At 38.7% G+C, this 13,377-nt stretch overlaps 1 protein-coding gene across 7 annotated transcripts in view; it reads right to left on the bottom strand.

The window, feature by feature from the left end:
- Positions 1-348: 348 nt before the first annotated feature.
- Positions 349-13,377, bottom strand: part of LOC148026227 (MADS-box transcription factor 23-like) — a 64,193-nt gene continuing 51,164 nt past the window's right edge. For 6 of the 7 annotated variants that reach the window (XM_087693515.1, XM_087693516.1, XM_087693510.1 and 3 more), the window contains 2 exons: positions 912-1,180; positions 349-825 (listed from right to left, as the gene is read on the bottom strand). In XM_087693515.1, the coding sequence (XP_087549641.1) occupies positions 714-825; positions 912-1,180 (381 nt within the window). In that variant the 3' untranslated portion in view covers positions 349-713. Of the gene's footprint in view, positions 826-911; positions 1,185-13,377 lie in introns of all 7 variants that reach the window. The other variant, XR_015693200.1, reaches the window with a different exon arrangement.

Below are 13,377 nucleotides of genomic sequence, written 5' to 3' on the forward strand. Positions count from 1 at the left end.
GATTGGTAGAAATCATATTCTCTCTTGAAGGCCCCTTTTCTCTCTAGCTCACTTCTCTCGCTCCCTCTCTTCTTTATACAATTTTCTCTCACCTGAAAGACCCCCTCTCTCCTTGCTTGCATAGGTGGGGTCCAAGCTTAGTCAAAGTAGGGCTGGCCTTGGTGCTTTCACTCCCAATTTTACTGAGCTCAAGGCCAAAGACTTGGGCATGGTGAAGCCCCAAGAATATACATAAAATGTGTCATAAATGAAGAAAAGTGGTCCAACATTACATGTTGGAAAGCAAGAGGCTTACATAACGGGTGTCAAAAAATGGGGGAATAAGTGAATTGAGTTTGAGATACATCGAGTCTTTAGAACCAGCAAGTTGCAACCAGGTGAAGGCTTAATAATATGCCTATAGATACATACAGACGTGCACTCATAGATGTTTCTCTGCACAAAATGATTGACAAATGCATCGAGCTTACAATTGCCAGAATAGTAAGCATCAGGTGGCAATTGTTTAATCGCGCTGCCATTACAAACAGGCCATCAACTTCTTATATCCGCGTAAAAACTGATGGCAGAACATTCTGTCTACAGAGCTATGGAGGGTTTTACAGCATTTGCGCATACATATCGACACAGAATACCATGAAAAATGTTACAAAAATTTGCGGATTCCCCAAACGCCATCATCACATACGACCGAGTGGTTAGTGTCAGGTCGGTTAGTCCAAGCTGCATTCTGGAGGCCTATTGAGGTCCTCGTTAATTAATCTGGGCCGCTTGGGGGGAGGGCTAGGAGCTCGATTGCTCTGCTGATCAGTACTGGAGTCCACCCTGGGATCATGATGAGGCAAGACGGAAATTATGATCAGACACAAGCTTTGGTTTATGAGAGAGAGAGAGAGAGAGAGAGGAGCTACCAGAGTTGCAAGCCTGAATTAGTAGTACAGCTGGTTGAGAGAGGAGCGCAGTTAGCGCCCTCTTCGTCTTCTTGTTGTTGTTGGGCGGCCAACTGCAGGAGATTATTGAAGGTGGTGGTGTTATTATTAGTAGGAGAAGGAGCTGCATGTTGATGCTGATGGCGGCGCTGCTGCTGCTGCTGCTGCTGGGAAGAGAAAGGACCCGCAAGATCCGCCAGCTTCGTCAGAAGATTGGAGTTCGAGTTCGCGCTCGTCCGTACTTCCGATACCTTCCTTAACCAAAAGCAGTTAATTGGACTTTAGCTTTACTGCCCTGATTCATCCCTCAAATCGCCATATAACATAACATCACAAGTAAGAACTATAATCACCTCGGTTCATTCCAACAAATGTACCTTAACTTTACTGCCCTAATTCACCCCACAACAGCCATCACATAACAAGTAGCACCTATAATCACCTCAATTCATTGCAATGGACCAAGTTGCACTTTGGTATCAACTTGATTCCAAAGCTTGATCATTTCTCTTTATGAGTTTGCAAAATTGTGTCCTTGTGTAGGTGTGTAAACTTCAAAGGGTAGCAAAGGTGTGGACACAGAGCTAGCCTCTTTCCACCAAGTGAAAGACCTTTGTCCACCATATTACCATTGAGAATAAAATCTTAATGATTTCTAATGATGATTCTCTTTGCATGATAAGCTTCCATCCCTTGGCATGACCAATTCATCAGATGACATGGCAATGATTCTTATCACTCATTTTCCATCTCCCAAGCCTAATCTCTTCTACATGAGTTTGCTCAACCCAAAGTCTTAGAGACCATTGTATGGAAAGAGTTAGGTTCACTTGTTTTGGAGTAGAAATTGGCTCAAAAAATTTGATGCCAATGGATCAAGCTTGACTAAAGCTTTTAGTATAGGTTTGGGAGGTGAGAAGGACAACAAGAAGGCCAAGAATGACAAGAGGAAGAATGTTAAGATCTTAACAAGAAGAGGAAGAAGGATGACAAGAAGGCCAAGAATGAGAAGATGAAGCATACCCGTATAGAGAAGAAGTGTACGAAGAAATATCCTCACCTTCATCGAGGAGTGAAGGATGGAGCTAAATCATCTTTACCATTCCTCTACCTTTACTCCAACTATTACATATAAGTTTGTATTCCTTTACATCCATGAGATGGAGGAGCCCGTTGTTGCCTTCTTCTTTGGGTATCTCACGTGCAAAGAGGCCTTGGCTCATTGATACTAGTGCTTCAAGTCATATGAGTCATTGAGAAGACTTACTATAGAATCTTCATCCATTATAGGGTATGGTCACTATTGGTGACATTGCTTTGATGCCTATTACTAGTGGTGCACTTTATCATTATTGTTTGACCATCCATCAAGTTCCATTTGAGATGCCCTACATGTTTTAGATTTGTACTTTCCACCACTCTCAGTTTATGGCCTTACTAGACTTGGGTAGTCACGTTGACTTCACAAAGCAAACAATCTTTGTTGAGGATTCTTCCAAAGGGGCCATTTAGCGAAAGGTTGGTAAGAGAGGGGTACTAAATAGACTCCATTTTCCTTCCTTTGTGTGGGGTCCTTTGAGGCAATCTTTCATTGCCCAACTCATTGCTGATTTTTTCTTGATTGTGCACTGCCTATACCATATGTTCCATCCCGTCTCTCACCATCTTCTCTAGTGGTTTTCTTGTATCCCACATCACTTTCATAGGGGATGATATTGGTGATACAAATATGGATTTCCTAGGTCCTTATGGTTTAAAGGGTAATTCCTAGGATTGTGAGGAGTTTCTTTATTATAGACTACCTCGATGGACATAATCACTATTGGTACCTCTTTTATCACCCTTGGATCTCTTATGTTCTCTTTGACCGTTAGCCACATCGAGGATTTGAGAGGCCTAGGTGTTGGCAAACATATATGTATTGCACAATCATCTTCCACTTGTGAGACTCATTCTAAATTAGAACAAGGACATTACAAGCTCTTATATTTTGTCTATATGTCATTTAATGTGTTTTGATGAAGGAGGTAGCTACTTCTAGAGTATACATTATAATACATTTGTTTTTAATTAGTTTTAGTGTGTTCACAATATTTGAGGACAATTTCCAACCCTTTTTATTTCTTTCTCAATTGTTGGAGGATCTATTTACAATTGATATGAGGTGATCAGCTATTTTATGTAGTGATCAAAATTTTCTAAAGTGGCTTGCATTATCTAATTCATACATACTTAGACAATAGTAGACTAGTTTTAGCATTTCATGGATAAAGCCATCCTACACTTGGCTAGTCATCATTGTCCTTATTGTAGGGCCCACATTGTATTTAGATTTCTTTTCAAGTTTAGTGCATGTTTATCACTTCCATTTTCTTCTTTTGTCGCAATCTCTCCTTGCTTCTCTCTCCATATTCATGTTCCTCTTTCATTGCACGCTTTCACAAAAGGGTCCACTATAGGGCCAAATTTTTTGCTATAAAGAATTGTCACTACTTCTATCATCCTCTCATCCTATTTACACCAACTAGAGTCTTTATATCTAAAGTTCTATATATCCACTAACTTCTATGCAGCTTTTGGGTTGGATATATTTACTACAATTGGATAATTAAGAAAGGCATCTAACCTAGTAAGATGAAGCTAATATCTTCATAACATCCTATTATTGGCCAAAAAATGTCTTTGTCCCTCAATTCAAGGCAATTCAAGATTAATTTTGAATGAGTTAAAGATGAGCTTATCCCCATTATCTTCAAGGGATTCATTACGCATATCTCCTAGTCGCTCAAAGGTGACTACATCTCACGTTATCACATGCCATTGATACTTCTGTGCAAAGGATACTAGAAAGAATTGCAAGGAATTCTCTAGATCCTTCCAAGGTTCCATGCTAAAGGTAAATAAGGCAATCACAAAGATTATTCAAGAACTAGGCTTATCTCTAGCCTACATTGCATCCCTTAGGACAATATATCATATTTTTCATTGTGAAGTATATTATTGATACTGTAAGTCACTTATCGACTCACATGGAACCATCACTCAGACCCTGTCAATGACTAAAGTTTACAATCCTACGTTCACTCGTAGATTCAAAGGCAACAATGAACAACATCAGCAACTCTTAAGTGGCTAATATATCTCAAATGGTGTAGAATTTGAGTTTAAATTGCACTATAAAGGTTCACCCATTGATGTGTTCAAAATAGTCTTACAAAATAACATCATGACTTGATTTCTCATTGAAAATATATCTCTACAATCAAGCCTAGTCATGTTAAAAATTTCAAGCAAACTACATATTGGCAAGTGGAGCAAGCTAAGTATATTGACAATGAGAGCAAGCTAAGTGAGGTAAAAATTAGTTAATTTATGTCTTACTCATTCAATATTAGGGATTGAGTCAAATTCCCCTTCTTGTTAAGCCTAATCCACTATGCACTCCAACTGCTATAGCCCCATTTAGTAAATAAAAGCTTTTTTTGCTTCAATCACTCTCTTCTATTCATTATTCTTTGGTGTATTTATGTTGGCTTAATGAAACTAAAAATGAATAAACAATCACTAGAGCTAAATCTAAGATCAATTCATAAGTGGTTTGTATGCAATCCTGGTTGATTTACTATATTATTAATGACTATTTGCCATGGTGACTAATCTATGACCACATGCCAGATAGTGACTATATTATTAGAGCATGCATTTGAAAGCCAAGCTAAATGAAAATACTAAAATCTCAAGTAAAGTGTTCCTAATTATCCTCTAAATTTGAAAGATGTTCAATATGAGTTGCTAGCATTGACAAGGAATATCAAAGATAAAGAGATTTACACACGTTATTATCAAGGGACGCAAAAATAAATGGAATCATTTTTTCCCTTCATTGTATGAGGGATAAATTTTAAGCCCTCATATCCAAGAACAAGAAGAAAATAGAAGGCCTTGAACCACAAGTGGACTAGCAAATAGATAAAGGCCAAACTATGCCAATCTCAATTTAGCCCAAAGGTCAAGACTCTACCTCTTAGGCTTGTCATGGAGTCCCCAAACTAGTGATACTTAGGCTCGTTCCCACTTCAGATCTAGAGGCTTCACACATTATTAATCTAGTGAGAAACCCTATAGAAAGGGAGAAAATATTCACATCTCATTGACTTTTTCAATAAAATGACCAAACATATTATACCAAGGATGCAAGAGTATCAAACATAGAGGCTGGTAGAGAGATATGAAAAATCCCCCATACAATACAAGTAGTATTAAATAGAGCTAAGAGATTTGTCTAGATGCTACCTACACACTATCTTATTAAGGATGAATGATATATTATATATAGCATTATTCGCTCACACAACTAGCCATGCATTTCTCCATATATCCACCTCTTTATTGTATCCCTATATGGACATGATATTGCACACCTTCTCGTATTTTTCTAATTTTTGTTGTATATCATTCATTATTATTTAACACGTCACACTTTGATATCGATTGACACTTACCGTGAGAGCTTGAGCATAGAAGATCCAAAATATGTTGATCTTGGTGAGAATCGTTTGTCGATGAAGGACTTCTTTGTAGTTGGATACAGATATTTGAGGTCAAGATGATGTAGAAGCATCTTGTACATTGATGCTCTTGCTAGAATGCTCCAAAACAACCAAGCTTGATAGCCCTCCCTTGTTTGTAGCAACCACATTTCGCTCTTTTCATGGTTTGATGTTCTTAGATTTGAAGCTTTGGCTCCATGTCTTGGGAAAGCTTGTTGTGTGTTGACTTCTTGTAGATATTCAGGGCATGTTTCATGTAGCCATTGACATTGAAAAGAAGCTCTATTCCAGTGTCAAAATACACTTGATGGAAAAGTGGTTTAAGATGTGAAACCTGAGAACCCGCCTCAAAGCAAACACGGGCTTGGGGGATTTCAGTGTGAACAAGGGCTAGAGCCCAATGGGGGTTTTGGAGAGTATTAAGGTTTGAATACCTTAATAAACTTGGAGCTCAAAGAGCTTACAAACCTTAATAAACTTGGAGAGTCGATTGAATGTGGACTAGAAGCTGCATTCAACATCGATTGAGGTGTTGTTAATTGGCTGGTGGGTGTGGAATCTGCTGAGATGGATACCGGTGCTGCCGGTGACTATGGGGCTGTAATGGTCGTGGATTGTTGAGCTGGCTTGAATCAATAATGAAGAGATAGGAATCTCTCTCTCTATCTCTCTCTACACGTAGTAGGGGAACAAGATAAGAGTAGCGTCAAATGCTAAGGATAGACAAGAGATAGGTTCCAAGCATAGGCAATGAAGAGAATAAGATTAGGTAGAGAATAAGAAAGCTGAGTGCTGCAATTAATCCTAAGCATGAGTGCAATTAATGACAACATAATCATAAACTTATACACAAGCCTAGATTTCTCATTCCATGTTGGAACTTTGGTATATTCCCACGATCAGGAGCTTCACTTTATAGCTATGGCTCATGATACTTTACAGTGCTCACGGTTGCATGTGACAGAGAAGGTGTTTGTGGAGAAGAAAAAGAGAGAGCAAGATAGACAAGCTAGAAGCAATGTACAATTGTATTCATGTTGATAGATCAAAAAGAAATTTGTTGCAATGAGAATGAACCTCTTATATAGACTTTACTCAAGTTGCTTGATTATATTATCAGTGACATCATAGTCACGTGGGTCCAGTGACTTTTCTCAAATGGGTCCAAATACATCTCTCCTTTTTCCATCAAATAGAGGAGGATTCATATGAGCCAATTAGAGAGGCATATTTCAACATAAATAAGATAAACAAGACATGACAATTGGAGCACCTAGTATGTAATGTAACGACCACTTGGCAACCACTAGAGTGAGAAGTGTCTTCCTTGGAAGCCGTCGTCTCCCTACCTAACTTAATCTCATTGAGACCCTAGTCAAACAAGAATAGTCAAAGACAATGTCTGCTTCAAGCTTAAATATAGATGACCTAAGATTTTACGCTAGTAAATTTCCAATAGAAATGTAATAGTTATTAGTGCAATAGAATCAAAAGATGAGGATAGTCTAAATGGGGAGATTAGCACATGAGATAATAACATATTTGCAATAGGAAAGAAGACTAGGAAAATGTTTATTACAACAAGTTGCTAAGTTCACGTAGGCACAGAGCATCCATACGCAAAGAAGAGAGATTGAACTGAACCAAGTCTAATGCATCTTGGCTTTTGTAGAAAGAACTGAACTAGGAGCAAATATCGATAGGGAAAGAGCCCTCAAAGCACACCTTACACTAGCCAAACTCTTGACAAAGTGATTGCTAGTTAATTCAATCAACGAGCAAAATAGTGCAACATTAGTAGCCTCAATCCTAGCTAGGTTAGGAATAGTATCCAACACAAAAAACTAAGTGAAAATCCCTATAGTCACACAGTAGATTGAGAAGTATAAAGCAAGGGATGATCCTTACAGCCACTTGAGAGAATTCAATAGATAACACTTTGGACAGTATATGCTTATATATATGGCACTCACTTCACCCATTCTATCCATCCCACATTCATTCCTTCTGATGTTTAGTCACTCTCTTCCATCTCTCCACTGCTACTCACACTGCCCTCGGAGGACATTGTAGTTCATGGACTTCATTTCTCCCTACACTAGGCACCTTGTCTCCTTCCATGCTGCGTTTTGGACTGTAGATGCTCTTCCTCTACTTGGCTACCATCTCCATGCATTTTTTATTGCAAATTCTCTTTCCCCATCTGGAGATCATCATCTCCATTTGGAATCAATAGACACCTATTTTTTTGTTGCCAGATTACCTCTATCTACCTAGTGACATTGTCAACCTTTTAGGATGTGTTTCATAGTCTAACACCTCCTTAGCATGGGTGATGGCTCTAGTAGGTACTTGCTACCTAAAATACTTTTGTCTTTGCAATTCTTGCTCCATCAGGGGTTGGATTTCCTCATCTAGCACACCATCCAGTTGATCCTTATCTTTCAGCATATGTCTTGAGCATATCCCATTACCAAGAGGATTGTGTTTCACTCCCTTCATTGTGCAAATTCCCTTCAAGTGCTACTGCTTGATTCAAACACAACAATGCAATCATCTTCAAAGCTTTGGCTCCACTATATTAGTTTTGTTTACTAAACATGATTCAATGCTTTATCATCATCTTCTTCTGTGTTTCTTGAGTTTCTCTTCTCTCAGAAGGTTTATTGTACACATTATGCTTCTCCCCGCAAACCCTATGTTTCTCTAGTTTACTTTCACAACAATCATTTCTCGACATGGTGTCAGAGCATATCTACTTTCTTGACATGATATCAAAGCATATCTCATTTCTAGGCATGGTACTAGAGAATACCTCATTTCTTGATAGCAAGGAGCTACATTGGCATTATGAGTATGCAATGAGAAAAGACCCATAGCACCTAGGTAATATATCAATCTAAAAGGAATACCCAAATCATCTTGATCCATTCTTACTCATGCACCCAATGATGCACTCGTGCACTTTGTGAAAGAGCTATTGAAGAAAAACCTTATGTAAACTCGTATATCATGTACGATGATATCCTATCCTCATGGACTTTAGATTGGTTTCATTGATGGCTTTGAGAAGAGGAAAAGGTTGAGGGATAGGTGTAGGGGAAATGCAATAGTTTCTCACTTATTGGACTTCTGGCCACCTAGGAAACATCTCATCAAGATGCCACATGCAATAATAGGCTAACAAAGGTAAGGTGGATCTAAGATGGTTGTAACGTGGTTAGACACATTTATATGTTGTTTCTCCTAGACAAAAACCCTCCACTAATTCAATGATCCTGTGCTCTATATCGCTTGGACATTTTAGTTGGAAGCCCCTCATGATGATGCCACTTCAATACTCTCAAATGTAATGACTAGAGCCAAAGAACTAGCGCCTAATAACCTAGATGCATCCTCTATGGGAAAGAAAAATCAAAAGAAGAGAAAAGGGAGATGGGAGTGGAATTCACCCTAAAAGCAAATAGTGCTATCATATTAAAGAAGGAAAAAAAAGTCCCTAATGCAGAGGTAGAAACATCTACGTCAATGACAAAAGAAAAGGAGAGTGCATAGGGTGGAGAGTGCCTTGATCTGTATCAATAGTTGGAGATAGTGGAAAAGGTAATAAGCTTGGTGGAAAAACACATGCATATCTCCAAGATGCAGAACCCATATTGGAAAATAAATTGCATGACCTCTTAAGCATGATCTTGCCCTCATCCCCCACATATGTTGACTTAGAGGGAAATCGAATGCTTAAGGTACCTACCTAACCAAGAGTCAAATAGTGATGGAGCTAGAACAGGCTGAACAGAAAGCTGTGGAAACAAAGCGATAGGGAGCATAAACACAAGGGATTGAATGCTAATCACCTAGCCTCTCTAGCCGTGATACCATTAAAGGAAGTGAGCCCTAAAGTGGAAGCACGGAGCAAAAGCAAGAGTTATAGTGAAAGGAGCAGGAGCAAGAGAGAGAGACACACACACAATATGTGGAAACTCCAACAATCACAATGTGTGACCGGCCTTCCCTTTATTCAAATGTCACTGAAAGAATAAAGAATAAAGTGATAGCGATGGGCACCCATCAACTGCAGTGTATAGGTGTGCGGATATATGCGTACTATCAGTGTAACTAATACACAAGCGGCTAGGCACAAGCACCTTTACCCCCAATAGCATCCCACTTAAAGATGAATGTACCCCTAGTAAGGAGAGAATAAGAAAAAAAAAGTGACAAAGTACAAATGTACATAAGTACAATAGGATGAGGAAAGACGTTATCTCATCCAATGCCCATCAACTTCATAAGCAATGAAAAATGCTCTGCTCTAAATCTATAGGATTTTGGTCAATTCAGATCTTAACAAGATCAACAAACTGTCCTCAATGACCTCTTTGATGAAGTGGTGACATGCCTCAATGTGTTTCATCTTTGAATGGAAGATTGGATTCTTAGCTAACTGAATAGCACTCATAGAATCCGAATGTAATGTAGAGACCACATCAATAATGCCAAGGTCTGCCACTAGACGACCTAACCAAAGAGCTTGCTTGCAAGCCTCAGTGGTTGCAACATACTTTGTCTCTATAGTAGATAGGGCCATGCATTTCTGCACCCTCAACATCCAAGAAATAGCATCTCCAGCAAAAGTGAAAATATAGCCAGAGATGGACTTCCTATTGTATCCATGTCTTGCATAATCATAGTCAATGTACCCTAGGACTCCACTAGCTTGGCCACCATAACATATGCACATAGCTACTCTGTCCTTCATGTACCTCATGATACCCTTAACGGCATCCCCATGCCATCTGCCAAGTGTAGCCATATAGCGTGCCATAACTCCTACTGCAAAAGCTATGTCAAGATGAGTGACTATCATGGCATACATCAAATTTTCCACTACAGATGCATAAGAGATATTGGCCATCTCGGCCTTCTGCTCATCAAACTGTGGACAATCGGCCTAACTAATCTTCACATGAGAAGATAAAGGACAACCAATAGGCTTAACATCCAACATATGAAACTACTCAAGGACCTTATGGATGTACTCCTTATGTGACAAGTAGAGGAACCCCTTTGAGCGATCACGCGTAATGTGCATCCCAAGAATATGTGAGGCTTGTCCCATGTCCTTTACCTCAAAGCTCTTCGTAAGCTGACCTTTTAAGGCATCCAACTCATGAGCACACCTATCAATCAGCATATCATCCACGTAGAGGATCAAAATCACCATCATGAGCCTTCTTTTGTATAAACACGAATCCATATCACTGCGGGAATATCTGTGTGAATGCATAAAAGCATCAAACTTGTGGTACAATTCCATAGGTGCTTGCTTAGGGTCATAAAGGCTCTTCCTCAATCTGCACACTAGGTGGTCCCTGCCAAGTTCTGCAAAGCCATTAGGTTTCTCCATGTAAATATCATCATGCAAGTCCCCATGAAGAAAAGCCATCTTGACATCCATTTCATAAAGATCTAAGTCAAGCTTAGCAACCAAAGCCAGTACCAAATGTAAGGTAGTCATCTTCACAATAAGAGAAAAGATTTCATCAAAGTCCACATGATGCTCTTGTTTGAAACCCTTAGCAACGAATCTAGCCTTGTATGTTAAGAAACACTATTCTAGAGCTAGATTGGCTATGGTAGATACAAGCCATAAACATGATACATGATTGGAATGAGAGATTGTAACTTAAGTGAATTAGATTCCAAGACTGATTAGCTTGAACTCATAAACACAATCTCAAGTTGAGGAAAAAAAGAAGTACTATATATTGCATTGAAATGATAACCAAGAACATGTTTTTATAGCCTTTGGATAGTTCCACTTTCATCACTATGCTTATGGGATTTTGAGCCTTTCTCTGAGAGAATACATCATGTTTCCTATCTTCCAACACCCCCCCTCAAATGATGAGTTCCTACACTTGCTGGCTTTTGCCTCCCCTACATGAATACATGGCCTAGGAGACTAGCTCATAAGTAGCCTAGTCAAGTTAAAGCTTGAAACTTTACATCTTTGGCAAGGGTTTTTACAAAGCAACATCCACTATGGGAAATAAAAAATCCATTATGGGAGATATTGTTGTTGATAGCAAAAACATCTTCTTCATTCATGAACTGATTATAATGTTTTCCATTTCGCACGTGTTGTACTCTTTTATGGTGGAAACGTTCACTCGCTATGTGGCCAGTCTTACCACAATAATGATATGTAATCCAATCTTTGTTGTCAGTGTTAAATCCTCAGCCTTTACCTTTTGCTTCATAAGCTCCTTTGGTGTATAAGAGATTGTCTCTAGGTGTTGAGACAACTCCCTTTGCATCCTCATTTTTATGTTTGTTTTCTTCATTTAGTAGAGAGGGCTCAATGTCCTTAAGTGAGAGATTAGGAACATTACTTAAGGTAGATATAAGGTTCTCATATGACTCTTGATTTACACTTGCTAGTAATAGTGCTATTGCTTCATCTTCATCAATGTTCTTCTTTAGAGTGGCAAGTTGAGTTTTTAAGCTCTTAAACTTATTAATGTACATGGTCATATAATAACTATCTTTTACATCCATTTTGTAGAATTGCATAAGTAGTTTTACCTTGGAGTTTGTGGCCTATGTCCTAAAGATTTTATCAAGTTTATCCCACGCAGCTTTGGTATCCTTGATGCAAGAGATATGATGCAACACATCATCGGTCAATCCCTAGGCAATGATGCCTAGAGCCTTGTTACCCATTCTCTTTCATTCTTTTATCTTTGATTGGACTTCATCAAAGGTCCTACCTTCTACATCTTCTTTCCTACCATTTGCATGTCCTACATAATCTTCAAATAGATCCCATAGGTCTTTACGCATGAGATGATACATGGTCTTCTCTTTCCATGTATGAAAACATTCACCATTAAATTTGGCTATTTTCTCAAGATCTATCATTTTTAGATAAGGAGGTCTTACAATGAGTTTATGGTACACTCAAGTAGTGTCTATCGTTTTACAACAAAATTGAGAGTTTACAAAGGAGTATTTTGCACACAATAGCTTTCCACAAGAATGTGAATCACTTTTGGGATCAAGATTAGTTACATCCAATTTGCGAGGAGGAAGAGCATTTAACTGGCAATGTGAAGAAGGTTTTGAGTGTGAGGGAGAGGGTGTGAATGGGGTTTAAGCTTAATTGGATTGAGAAGGAAGTAAGAGTGAGAGAGGCTTGAATTGGATTGAGACATAGGATCCACCTTATTATGCTTGTTCTTAGAGTAAGTGTGAATGGGGTCTAAGCTTAATTGGATTGAGATTTGGGATCTAGCTTATTGTGCTTGTCCTTTAGATGCCAAAAAGCCTCACAACCAAAAACGGGCAAGTGAGTATATGAGGTAGGTTTTTTAGACCATATCTTCTTTGCAACCTAATAGTCAAAAGCAGTCCATGCAGACTGATTAATAAATTGTATGGCAGTAGTAACTACCTCAGCCCAAAAATGCTACGCTAAGCCTATCTAGCTAAGCATACTGTAGATTCACTCGTGAATTGTCTGATTCATGCACTCAGTCATACATTCTGGAGTGGGGTGTATGGGACAATCAACTAACGCTTAATATCTCTCTTATCACAAAACCAATCAAATGCTTTAGAGATATATTCAGCCCCACTTTTTAGCCTATATCCAAACTGGTTCTCAACCAAAGCCAATGCTAAAATGTAGCCAAGACTTTAAATTTCTATGTGATAGGATATGTCCAGGCCTTATTCCTATAGTCATCAATGAAAGTAATAAAATACTCCGTGCCACCTAATGACTTGCAAGGCATACAACTGCATACATTCAAATGAACAAGAGCCAAAGGCTCACCCATGCATGTCATACTAGACATTTTATGTGTATTACATGTCTGCCTACCATATAAACA

Source organism: Lygodium microphyllum, chromosome 14, assembly GCF_053477565.2.
Source record: "Lygodium microphyllum isolate KBCC chromosome 14, Lygodium_microphyllum_v1.1.10, whole genome shotgun sequence".
Classification (NCBI taxonomy): Eukaryota; Viridiplantae; Streptophyta; class Polypodiopsida; order Schizaeales; family Lygodiaceae; genus Lygodium; species Lygodium microphyllum.